Below are 14,008 nucleotides of genomic sequence, written 5' to 3' on the forward strand. Positions count from 1 at the left end.
GGTTTACTCCAGACGTTTCACATGCCTTGGTTCAGTCTGTTGACAGCACTTCGACCCCGGTATACCACATCGTTCCAATTGACTCTATTCCTTGCACGCCATTCACCATCCTGTATGTTCAGGCCCCGATTTTATCCTTATGTGGCTCGTGTGCCACTCAGGAAGCTGGCCACGTCCATCAGTCGGGACTAAAGGTCATAAAGTGTTGTGATGTTCGTGCGTCTACGTGCAGAGAATGCAGAATAACTGAATGGTAAGGCTCAGTGTTTTCTTTTTCTACCGTAGTAGCAACGTAGGCATCAAGGGTCTTAGGATATGCTCAAACCGTGTTTGCAATACTGTAAGTTAAGGGTGACGCGCAGATCATAAACGGGAGAGTGTGACTTGTGTTCGTCTCTCGTGACACTACATTCTCTCCTGCAGAGAGCATGCGCAACATGATGGGTCACAAGCTCAGTGTAGCGACAGTTCTACGCTTCCCGTACATTGACTTCAAGCGGGATACTGACGTGCCAGGCACCACTGTGACACCCAAAGACTCCGTGGACGCGAGGTTGATACGTGCCTTCGCCTCCGTCCTTAATTTCACGTAAGATGCTTCATTTCACCTTTATTAAGCAATATGATCTTAGATCTTTGTTTTACGTATATAAACCAATATGGTGCTTTCAGGGTTGAGTAAGGGTCATGAGGTATTCAAAGCTCTTTTCTTAAACCACTCATTCTATGATGAATCAAATACGTCAAGTCTGAGGAACATTTCCACGTATCCACATATGGGTAGCGGCATAACTCGATTTTGAGACCACATCTCAGTGATGACATTATGTTCAAGTGTTAAAAGATGGATGCTTTCAGTTACCCTTTCATCTTCACGTGACTTTGCATCCACTACTTTGCTCTCCCACTGTATCACCTGTTGAAGTATCTTCAGATGTTAAGGCTATGCCTATATTCTTTTCTCTTATTTTGGGTGAAAATGAAAGTGGATCGCGATATGGTCAGCTATCAGTATATGATTAAACATCTCACTGTACGAGAAATTATCCTTGCTTATCTGTTGAAATCTTATTCCTTTCATGCTATGTATTGTGGAATCTGAATTGATACCAAAAAGTTAAAAGCCAACTAGATCCTTGCGCTTGGAGTCTTCCTCAAGTAGTTTTGTGGATGCTAACAGAAGCTGAGAACACTATATCTCGTTCTCAATAAATTCAAACTTACTACATTACGCAATCAACTAAATCCTTAAGAGATTTGCTTGACGAATCCTTTCCAGAAACTAATGTTGTTATTGGCAAAATATAAAGACCTATTCAATGATTAAATCAGAATAAAGTTTCCTTGTGTCGGAAAAAGTATTTTTCATTAGAATAAAGACAGAATATATACTTTGAGTGAAGGTGATAATCAGAGCTTCACTTGCAATTCATTAAGAAGGGAATAAGAGAAGTGTCCCATCTACCACTAGCTTCCAGATGCGTGAGGACCCAGGGCGAACGTGGGGGCTGGAGATAGAGAATGGCATCTTTAACGGGATGGTGGGTCAACTTCAGCGTGAAGAGAGGGACTTCTCCACTGCAATGGGACCCACAACACAACGACTGAAGGTGATCCAGTATCTCAGGGGTTATCCTTCAGATGTGTTAACTGTAACATCTCTGAAGCCGTCACTGCTACCACAGCACCTCTCTCTAATAAGGCCATTTGCAGGTAAGGTTGTGAATCACCTTGATCAGAACGACAGTTTACTAGGTTCAAACGGTGACAAGAAATTAATGTTTTCAGTTGAGATATTTTCAGTTGCATTGAGTAAGGGTAGGTGGACAGAGGTCGGATTTTCCTTAAGTGGACATATCTAGATTTAAACGGACACAGAATATATATATATATATGTTGGGGATGAGAGAGCTTGGGAAGTGAGTCAGTTGTTCGCTGATGATACAGCGCTGGTGGCTGATTCATGTGAGAAACTGCAGAAGCTGGTGACTGAGTTTGGTAGTGTGAAAGAAGAAAGTTAAGAGTAAATGTGAATAAGAGCAAGATAATTAGGTACAGTAGGGTTGAGGGTCAAGTCAATTGGGAGATAAGTTTGAATGGAGAAAAACTGGAGGAAGTAAAGTGTTTTAGATATCTGGGAGTGGATCTAGCAGCGGATGGAACCATGGAAGCGGAAGTGGATCATAGGGTGGGGGAGGGGGCGAAAATCCTGGGAGCCTTGAAGAATGTGTGGAAGTCGAGAACATTATCTCGGAAAGCAAAAATGGGTATGTTTGAAGGAATAGTGGTTCCAACAATGTTGTATGGTTGCGAGGCGTGGGCTATGGATAGAGTTGTGCGCAGGAGGATGGATTTGCTGGAAATGAGATGTTTGAGGACAATGTGTGGTGTGAGGTGGTTAGATCGAGTAAGTAACGTAAGGGTAAGAGAGATGTGTGGAAATAAAAAGAGCGTGGTTGAGAGAGCAGAAGAGGGTGTTTTGAAATGGTTTGGGCACATGGCGAGAATGAGTGAGGAAAGATTGACCAAGAGGATATATGTGTCGGAGGTGGAGGGAACAAGGAGAAGTGGGAGACCAAATTGGAGGTGGAAAGATGGAGTGAAAAAGATTTTGTGTAATCGGGGCCTGAACATGCAGGAGGGTGAAAGGAGGGCAAGGAATAGAGTGGATTGGATCGATGTGGTATACCGGGGTTGACGTGCTGTCGGTGGATTGAATCAAGGCATGTGAAGCGTCTGGGGTAAACCATGGAAAGCTGTGTTGGTATGTATATTTGCGTGTGTGGACGTATGTGTATTCATGTGTATGGGGGTGGGTTGGGTCATTTCTTTCGTCTGTTTCCTTGCGCTACCTCGCAAACGCGGGAGACAGCGACAAAGCAAAAAAAAAAAAAGAAAAAAAAAAAGAAAATATATATATATATATATATATATATATATATATATATATATATATATATATATATATATATATATATATATATATATATATATATATATATATTGGAAAGGATCACAATTTTGCGCGTGATCAAAAGGAAGAGGCTCGGGCCAGCGTAATCCTCTCTGACTTCCTTAATGATGATGGTGAATACCTTACTGCTTCGTGCCAAAAGACTAGTCACTTCTACTAACAGGTGATCAAGCAATGCCACAGTGGAAAGCAACACCTCCGTAGTATTTGATATAACTGTATTCCAGAAGTTGCCTCTTTAAAGGAGAAACATCGAAGTGAAAGAAATGATTTCGGTATAATGATAAGAAAATTAGAGAACATAAAAAAGAAAGTAAATGATTGTGTTTAATGCTACTTGCATAAAAGAAACTGTGCTTCATGCACTTATTCATTCACGTCTTCATGATCAAGCGGCGCAGCATCAAGAGTTCGCTCATGACTTCCAGATGAGGTTAGTAGAAGAATGAATCCGTCTGAAGAAACTCCAGTTAGACCAACTGTATGATGAACCAAAGGAAAAGTCAGACCGGTATGACGTTCTGGGAGTTAATTAGAACCTGAGGCAACACGTAGAGGAGGTCATAAAAGAAATTAAGAACATATAAGAACATAAGAATTGCGGACACTGCAAGAGGCCTATTGGCCCATGCTAGGGAGGTCCTAGCTAGGTCTGTCCACCCTACAAGCAACCGCCTGAAGCCATAAACACATCCAACCTTCGCTTAAAGCAACTTAAAAACCTAGCTTTCACCGCTGTACTTGGCAGCTTGTTCCATGAATCTAACTACACTATTCCCGAACCAGTATTTATCCTTATCCAACTTGAATCTATTTTTTTTCTGATTTAAATCCATTATTTCTTAGAACTTTATTCATGTTACCTTTATTAATGCTCTTCACACATTTAAAAACATCAGTCGTAACCCCTCTAGCCCTCTTCTTCTTAAGTAAATGCAAATTCAGTCTTTTTAACCTTTCTTCATAAGTGAGGTTTCTAATTCCAGGGATGATTTCTGTTATTCGTCTTTGTACTCTGTCTAAACAATCTATATCAACAGCATAGTAGGGAGCCCAAAAACTGTACCGCATAATCCAAATGTGGTCTCACCAGCGCAAGATAAAGTTTCAATAATACTCTTGGAGTTCTATTGCTAACAGTCCTATAAAAGAACCCCTGATACCCTATTAGCCTGATTACACAATCAAGTACATTGTTGCCGCGTCTTAAGATCCTTGCTCACCGGTAATCCTAAATGAATTTCGCATTCTGTTTTACCAATAGTAATATTGTCCAGTTTATAATCAGTGTTCTTGTCTTTACTCACACTAAGTGTTGTGCATTTATCTATGCTGAATTCAATTTCCAATGTTCCCTCCCATTTTGATGGTATATTTAAGTCCCTCTACAAATTCACTGAATTTTCATCTGAGTCAGTTACGGACCCTATCATCGGCAAATTTACTTAGGACTCTGATTCTTCCTATACCCACATCGTTAATCGGTCCCAAGAATGACCCCTGAGGAACACCAGTGGCTACATTGCCCCAGTCCGATGTAATTCTGTTGATGCATTCCCTCTGTTTTCTGTCAGTGAGCCATGCCTTGATCTAAGCAGATACACAACCCTCAATGCCGTGTGCTGCTATTTTTTTCTAAGCAGACGATCATGAGATACTCTATCAAAAGCCTTACTTAAGTCTAAGTATACAATATCATAGCTCTTACCCTGATCAACAGTTTCAAATACTTTATGAAAGAAGGAGAGAAGGTTACTGAGTCATGACTTCACTCTTGCAAACCCATGATCAAGACCCCACCGTCAAGTTGTCAAATGACAAAGGATCCTAAGCTCTTAAATCTTTATGGAGGACCTCTGGTTATTCCTAAACCATCAGAGAGTTTTAGCAACCTGTATACAGAGGTATTGCTCTCAACAACACCGCTGTTTGATGGTACATCACCGAAAAGTCGAAGTGACAGCAGTCTCTTGACACACGAAACAGTGGGGTATTCACCATCATCATCAAGGAGGTCAGAGATGGATTAGGCTGGCCCCACCCTCCACCAAAGCAAAATATTTGTCTTGATGAGGTATTGTTCAATTTATGGCTTAAGATCTTCTCATATATCGATGATGCACACTATTTGAAGGGTTACTTTCATACTGAGATATTAGTATTATGTAAGGAGTTCTTTATGCATGAAACTTAGGAATATCCAGAAAGTACGCAGCATTTGGAAGTGTGTTTTGTTATTTGGACATGAAAGACAACACCCAGTACGGCAAGGTTACTTACATTCATCAGTACTTAAGTACCAACATTTAAGTCTTCGATCTATAATTGTAGCGCCAAAAAGGAAGTCTTAGAGAAACCTTTTTTCTCTGCCATTCTAATAATGAAGCATAGACCTCTAACTTTCCAGAATATCATACATCGTCTACTACCTGCTCCATCTTCCAGGGGAGATGTGGTTAGCGCTGATGGCGAGCGTGCTGGTGTGGGGTATGATCCTGTGGCTGCTCCAGAGGGTGTGGAGGTGGGTGGCAGGAGGGCCTGGGGTCAAGTTCAGCATTGCCCTCCTGTATGGCTGGGGAGCTGTCATGGAGCAGCCGCCCCCCGATCCCACAGTCAGCGTCTCAGGCCAGGCAAGTGTTCCGTGTGGTTCAATGATAATGATAGATTGATTTTTCTGCTTCCGTTATGCTTGTCTATTTTCCTCTAATGCCATCATTATTATAAATGATGGTATCTCGAGGCAGCTTTAAGTTATCAGCGTGCACTTTACGTCATCATCATGTACGTATGTCGATGATACGTTATTTCACAAATACGTAATGATATTTCAGTCGATAGCTTACATATTATTGCCAATATAAGTTTGAAACAAAGGTAAAAGGTAACAAGGTAAACTGAGAACTAGTACTGGGAATTTGTCTTTCTAAACTAGTTTTGACAAAGTCTTATTCAAAAGAATTACGATGAATCATGGCAAGTACACTAGCTTATAGAAAAACGAGGGTGCCTTTAAGAACGAGCCACAGAGATGCGTCTCATTCTGACTGGTACGTTGGTGGAGCTCCCTTGGTGCAGTCTGATCAGTCACAGACCATCATCTCTGTCACCATCCTACTTCAGGTAATGCTGCTTTACTTTAGTGTTATTGTTTCTTTTAACAAGAATCTGAGCTGCTTCCAATCATTTCCCCTGTATTCTCCTCTATAATCTGTTATAGGATCTTTGTATTTCTCCATCTTGGTAAGTGTCCTTTCTCGTCCACTGTACTACCACAACACTGCTGTTGTTTGACTTTAAATTTGTGATGATGTATTCTCACCTAGCTGTAATACACCCACTGCATGGGACCTCGTGTATTATACTGTTCTTGTTTCCTATTCTATGTTACCCATCATGTAGCCTCAACATACATAGATGTTATTTGTGAATGATTCTTTGAAGTATTCAGACTCACCCTTCAGAAACTCTGGGCTATACACTCTTTGTGTTCTTAGGACAAATTCACCAACAACTCTAGAATTGGTCATATTGCTAAAAGGAGGGTTTCTTCTAGACTGAGTATCTTTGGTCTTCGTTCCTACAGTGCATTGGTGTTTCCAAAGAAGATAGATGGCTATATTATTCGCTTTCTGACAAGAACAGGATCCTCCGATATGCCCTGCTGAGTTGTTGCACAATGCCACGTAGGTCAGTCCTTCTGGGTGTGACTGCAAGCATGTCGTCAACGTATTTGAGCTATGTTGTTCTCGTGTTCAAGTTGTTCTTATAATGATCCTTCCCATTGCCAGGCCACTGTGCAGCTGGTATTTCTCCTCACTGAATATGAAGGATCCAAGTAAGACGTACACACGCACTCCTTAAATTTATCCCTGGGCAGGGGAAGGTTGTCTGCGTCCGTGCCATCTACCACTCTTCTCTTCGCCTGTACTGCTCCCTCCATTGTGACGTTGGTGAACAGGGAATCACTATCAAAGGTGTCCAGCTTGTGCTTCCATGATTCTGTTTTCTGATTAAGTCTGTAGGATTCGTTGAGTGGATGAGGATTTGGCCAGCTTTTTAGCCAGCCTATGTGGGACATTACCTATGCCTGAAGTAATCGGATGCCTAGGAATGACAGGATCATATAACGTAAGAAGACTTATCATCGTAGGAGAGCGGGGGCACTCAACGTCTAATCTGTTTTGTACACTTTACCTTATATTCCTGTTCCAGGTGTCCCTTCTATACTTAAGAAGTTCCCACAGCACTCAGGAAGCTGGCCCCGGCCACCAATTGGGACCATAGGTTGTAAAGTGTTGTACTATTGTTTGTGTGTCTTTGTGCAGAAAATGCAGGACAATGAAGTAATAAGCGCTCGTTGTCTTCCTTATGGAAGTTGCATCGTCGGGCATGAAGGGTCTTGGAATAAGCTGAAACGGTGTTTATAGTGTTGTAGTGATGAGTAAAGTCCGGAGCCAAAGTGGGAGAGTGTGGTTTCTGATGCGTGTATGTGCAGAGGGCTGGAGTTTTTGAGTTGGGAGTTTTATTGTTTAATGACTGCAGGGTATTTCAGTGTGTATGTGTTTTGTCAGAGTTCTATTTGTTGGGAGGGGGGATTAGGGGATCTGTGAGTAGAGTTTTCTGAAACGTGAAGCAGGAGCAAGCTTTTTATCTCTGATTGGGGGTTGGCGGACAATTATACAATGGTTAGGGTGAGAGGGGTATGCTGCTGTTGCATAGAATTGGGTACCGAGGATGTTGAGAGGAAAATGTACTGGGGGATCATTGTTTTATTGGGAAGGCGTGGGATGTTTGTAGCCGTGTTTTGCAGCTTTGTTTTATATGCTTTTGAGAGGGTGGAATACCAGGCAAGTGAGAGACAGTTTAAAGTGGAGCGGATGACTTGGTTGTATAAGATGTTGAGGGATTCTTTTTCTTGTCCAAATCTGGTGCCATTTTGTGTTCTAAGGGAATTTGATTTGTGTTATACTTTCGTGTTTATGTTATCTGTATGGGGATTTTACGTCATGTGTGCGTCATGCATGACGCTTGGAATGGTTGGTGTTTTGTTCAGAAGGAGTGAATGTCCATTCAGAGAGACTTGGGGGTGTGAGCAGGATACATGTCTGTCTGGGATTGAAAGAATGATAGAAGATTTCTGTGGAGATGCTCGGCATTCTGATCTGGCTGAGCCATTGTTCAAGTTGTGTAACGTTGTATTTCATGTTTGTTCTTGCTACTGTGGTGTCTGGGTGATTTCATGTGATTGTGACCTTGTCTGTGTACGAAAGGCTCTTCATGTCGAACTTTGTCCGAGGTAATGGGAGGACGTGCAGGAAGAGACCGAAGAATGTTGGAGAAAGAACTGCTCCTTAGGGAACTGCATTGTAGAGTTTAAGCGTTTTGGAGCTGAAGTGTTTGTGAGTGACCGACGGCCGGCTATGAAATTAACCAACCACTTTTTGTCAATGTTATGTAGGGTGGTGTGAAGTACTGTCTGTGTGAGGGCGTGCTGGGGGACAGTATCAAATGCTTTGTTGATGCCTATTGCAACAAATAATGTGCTCTCCACTAACCCTCTAAGGCCCCACTTCTTTCTCCTCCTACTGCTCTATATCATTTCATCTTCAGCATTCAATCTCTTAGAGAAAATGATCCATAGTATATTCAAAGAAAACAACCTACCCTCACTCACTCAGCAAATCTTGTTGAGAGATAAACCTCAACTCATAAAATTATTTCATCTGACAATCCTGGACTGTCCTACATGTATGGCTTAGTAAAACTTAGTAAAGAAAATAGAAAAAACGTACAGTCGTCCCTTACGCTCGGTATTTAGCTCTGTTGGTGCTGTTATGCTATACAAGTTTTGCTGAGTGGGTGAGGGTAGGTTGTTTTCTTTGAATATGCTATGGATCATAGCATGTCTAACTGGTTTAGTAAATGGTTAATTTCCCTAGTTGGTACTGTTTCAAAATCTCATATAAAAGACATTGAGGACTTGTTAATCCATCTTAAAGACCACAATAATCCTTCTTCACTTATTAGTTTCCGAGTTACTTCTCCTTTCATGAAAGTTCCAGCACATGATTTGTTAAATTACATTAAGAAAGAGCTATATAGATCAAAGCTTCCTGTTAGTTATAGTGTATCAATTAGACGCATAAAATCATGTATAATAGAAAACGTTTTCAGAGCTAATGGAAAATTATACAAACATATATCTTTTGATGTGTAGTGAGTAATTCCCTCTCACCTACTGTTTCAAATTTATGTATGGAATTCTTTGAAACTAGGCTCGTTCCTCAAATCTGTACCTTCAAATTACCATGGTACAGATATGTAGATGATATTCTATGTGTATGGCCTCCCAGTGATGATCCTAGGAAATTTTTAGAAAAACTTTCTTAGTTCCCTCTTTAACTTTCACAATAGAGGAGGAAATCAGTGATTCATTGCACTTTTTAACTTCTTTGATAACATCAGACAAGGATCTTAAGCACAAAGTTTATGGGAAGCCTACCCAAAATGATGCATTTATTCATTTCTCGAACCATCACAATTTTGTCAAAATTTCTTCTTTTGTGGGTATGTTTCTTAGGGCCTTACGAACTTGCGATCCTGAATTCTTAAATGAAGAAACTGATTATATATATATATATATATATATATATATATATATATATATATATATATATCCCTGGGGATAGGGGAGAAAGAATACTTCCCACGTATTCCCTGCGTGTCGTAGAAGGCGACTAAAAGGGGAGGGAGCGGGGGGCTGGAAATCCTCCCCTCTTTTTTTTTTTTTTTTTTTTTTCAAAAAAAAGGAACAGAGAAGGGGGCCAGGTGAGGATGTTCCCTCAGTGGCCCAGTCCTCTGTTCTTAACGCTACCTTGCTGATGCGGGAAATGGCGAATAGTTTAAAAAAAAAAAAAAAAAAAAAAATATATATATATATATATATATATATATATATATATATATATATATATATATATATATATATATATATATATATATATATATATATATATATATATATATACAATACTGCGAGAAAACTTTATCTTGAGAAGATTATTGACAAATGTATACATGAAGCAAGGAGTAACTACAATTGTAGTGAGAAAGAAAACAAATTCGTTTACAAAAATACTTTGGTTCTACCCTGTCATAAGGAACTTTTACCACCCACAAGTCTTTTGAAACAAATTGATATTAATGTTGTTTTTACATGTGGAAACACCCTACGGATATCCTTAATAAATAACAGACCATCATCTAATGAAACATCAGGGGTCTGCTCTGCTCCATATAAAGTCTGTGATAAGATGGATATTGGCCAAACAGGTAACTTTTAAAAGGAGAGAATTCAACAGCATGAATAAACTGTAAGGACAGCCTCGGAATCAAAATTATTATTTGAACATATAGAAGTTTATACGCATCCTATGAATTGTGATGAATCAAGAATTGTTTAGCCTTCTGTGTTACAGAAAGTCTTATCTTTGAGTGCTCTCCCATCTGAGTTAACAGCACCATGAACATGAATTTAGGAATGTACAGATTAGATAATGTTTCAGTGAAATCTCTGTAGAATTGTGGCAAAGTGAAGAAGGCTGTAGCTGACCTTACGTCCTTTGCCATGTTGAAGGACGGGTCATTTTACCGTTCTGGTCAACCCTCTCACGTTTCTCAGCTACCATCTTCACTCAACTGTGGTGTAGGCTGGTTTTGTATATATTATCTTGTTCATATTGACTCAGTATCCTTAAAAATGGCTTTAAATACAGCCGAGAGCTTGGAGCTTCTGTGTTTACTTTTCTAGCGAGTTTTACTTACATCAGTGCTCCAGCGAGTTTTACTTACATCAGTGCTCCATTTGCGCATGTGATTCATTACGGGATAAGAATGAGGCATCAGTAATACCCAGCTTGAGTGCCAAAGTTGCGTGAATGCAGTAGCCACGTCAGGATCAGGAGACAACAACATTGAACAAAATATTATAAGATATCTCATTCAGCAGGCGTGAGAAATATGATTACAGTGAGACTGGACGTGGACTATACGAGTGAGGCTACAGAAACACCACCAGAACTGTGGTCGTACATGTGGACGAGGAAGGACATGTACCAGAATGAAGGGATGCAAAGATTCTACCACTTAGAGTAGACGACCCGACAAGAAAAGCATTAGAAGCAGCTCACTTGCCCATTAAAAAGACATGTAACACATAAGATGGCATCTCCGTCTGGGCCTGAACTGCGCGCTGACACATATGGTGCTCTGTGACTGGTCAGTTTGCACTAGGTCAGCGCTACTTAGTGACCAGTCGGGGAGCGACACAGCGACCAGTTCCTTGATCCACCAGTTGTGTTTATAGACTCGCGTACCTGTCGTGATATATCGTCATTCTTCTGATGAAGATTTTGTGAAAACGAGAGATGATCTCGTGATTCTTGCTTTCAATTCACTTTGCCACTTTTTACCCATTCGTTAGTATGGATAACACTCACCCTCGAAATGTCTAATATGTTGACATTTCCTAACAAGTGATTTGTTAACCATTGTCTCACAATAAAGAAATATGGCAACACGTACTGGGGCTCCATGCTGCTGGTGTAATACATATTTCCCTTCACACTTCCAAGAGAAGGCTTCCTGGAGCTGTAGTGATAACTGCACAGCCCTCTGAATCATGCACTTAATGAGTTACATCACCTGATTTGCAATCACTATTCGGTTTGTTATCCTAGTTTACATTTGACTTCAAATGCTAATGCGTGTTTGTGTGTGTGTGTGTGTGTGTGTGTGTTTAAAGACAACGTGTGTATAAAGACACACAAGAAATTCATGCTTCCCTCACTTAAGCACGGCGTCAAAAAATTTCATCTCTACATCATAGTTAACACATCTGCACTTTATTCATTAACATAATCATCCAGGGATTTGCATACACTCAGCTTATCTAATTAAACGTTTCCCCTCATTACGATCTTGGATTAGTCGTTTGGTATCATTTATATACCTTAACTTTAACAACTCATTAGCTGAATCTATCTATCATATATAAGTACTACATATCCCTTCGTACTTGTATCTATTTAACTACAGATCTCTTTCACCACATAATCATCGATCCTTATATATATCCTAAATATCAGAGTGTTTGGAAATCCCATTATTTGTGACCCAAGAAAAGGACGTTATGGGATACAGTACCGTAATTTGTAGCCTCACCTTCCTCATATAAGACTCAGTAGTTTTCTGGCAGAACCAAGTAACTGGGCTATAAAAGAATCTTGCACACAGTGAACGTGATAAAAGGCTGAAGCTCTTTTATCTTCATTATTTATTAGGCCTCAGTAAGAGCAATTATCTGGGCTCCGACGATGGAAAAATGAATCTCTTTTTGCCGCAGTAAACAGTTTTAGTTACAAAGCAGCAAGGACATACTTAGATTAGGAGGAATCCTATACATCACATCTTCACAGTGTGCAAATGTTACTGGATGATACCAGCATTCTTACTCCACTTCTTTTTAAGTGATTGACTGGTTGGCTTGATCATTATCTCATCTCAAAGTGAAGACATTGATGAACTATAAATGTCTCTTCTTTCATTTACTATGCCTTCAGGTACTGTTGACATGGCGGAAAACTTTTCATCATTGGTGTGTCTTGATTAGCCAGTCCTCCTCTTGAATGTCTCTTCTATACGTTTAGGTGTTGCTGGGTTGGTGGCTGGTGTTCTGTCTGGTCATCACGACGGCGTATCGCTCATCGCTCATCGCCCACATGACGGTACAAGGGAAATCCCTGCCATTGGAGACATTTGAGGACCTTGTGAAGCAGGACAGCTGGGGCTGGGGTATTGAACCCTGGTTGTTCAGGGGAATACCTTATATGTACTTTTCTAAGCACAGAGATCCTGTTGTGAAGGAAGTATATGCAGAAGATGGAGGTGAGTCCACCATGACTACATTGGTAGTATTCTTATTGTAATCTTATGTTTCCTATGTTGCCGTATCTGTATCCAGGTGTGTGGTGTCCTGTGACGGGTGTGAACCAGTGCTCGCTCTTGACTTTGTGGTGCTGATGACACAGAACACCATACACCTGAATACATATACGACAACGTCAAGTGGGATCAGCCAAAGAAAACTTTACGCTCTATCTTTTCTCAGGCTACCGCTCCAACGTACAATGCGGCCAAAGAACTCAGCAACATTATGAAATATCTACCAGAATAATATGTTATCAGCTCAACAAATGAATTCCTCTAGATTATCCTCTCCGTTACTACAGGTGGAGTATTCTCCAATGTTCCCATAGACATCACCACAGACACATCTGCGGAAGCGTATACAACCACCCAGAACTACACCCACCAAGCGTCCCACGCACCACATTACAACACCTTGTGAAAGCTTGTGCCACAGAGGCTCCATTTCGACCCATAAACGGCACTCGATACTACCCGATACAGGGAGTGGCCACGGGTTCGTTAATCTGGGGCACCTTTGCCGCGTTCTGCGTGTGTCACATAGAAGAAAAAAAAATCTGTAGGAAGGCACATTACACCCATCTATATAATGTATTTACGTCATGAAATTTACATAGTCGTCAGAGATGAAACACACTTTAACCACCTTAAGATAGCAATAGAGGAGAACTCAGTTCTGAAATTCATTCATGAACTCAATTTCAACAAGAAGTCATTCTTTAGACGTCATGGTGAATGACAATACTGTCAGCTACGTAAATTATTTCCCATAGACCTCAACTGATATTTACATGTAATTAGTGAATGTCCTCAACGCTTCAAAACTGGTGACAGTAACGCTATGTTGCACCGAGCATACAAGACTGCATCAAACTGACATAACTTCAGCAGAGAAACACAGGGTTTGATACCCCGTGTTTATTTGCTCTCATTAACAAGGGAAACTATAACTCCGACTTCGACAGACAACTGAAATACTTCATACAAAACAAGCTCACAGCGGCAGAAACTACAAGCAACCCAATAACATAAAGTATATCACTACAA

The 14,008-nt window shown here is 40.5% G+C and overlaps 1 protein-coding gene across 1 annotated transcript in view; it reads left to right on the plus strand.

The window, feature by feature from the left end:
* The window catches only part of LOC139758264 (glutamate receptor ionotropic, kainate 2-like), a 34,046-nt gene that overhangs the window by 10,894 nt on the left and 9,144 nt on the right, over positions 1 to 14,008 (plus strand). The window contains exons 5-9 of the mRNA XM_071679476.1: positions 424 to 589; positions 1,472 to 1,713; positions 5,420 to 5,604; positions 12,682 to 12,919; positions 13,763 to 13,863. Of these exons, the coding sequence (XP_071535577.1) occupies positions 424 to 589; positions 1,472 to 1,713; positions 5,420 to 5,604; positions 12,682 to 12,919; positions 13,763 to 13,863 (932 nt within the window). The remainder of the gene's footprint in view (positions 1 to 423; positions 590 to 1,471; positions 1,714 to 5,419; positions 5,605 to 12,681; positions 12,920 to 13,762; positions 13,864 to 14,008) is intronic.

This window comes from Panulirus ornatus, chromosome 30 (genome assembly GCF_036320965.1).
Source record: "Panulirus ornatus isolate Po-2019 chromosome 30, ASM3632096v1, whole genome shotgun sequence".
Classification (NCBI taxonomy): Eukaryota; Metazoa; Arthropoda; class Malacostraca; order Decapoda; family Palinuridae; genus Panulirus; species Panulirus ornatus.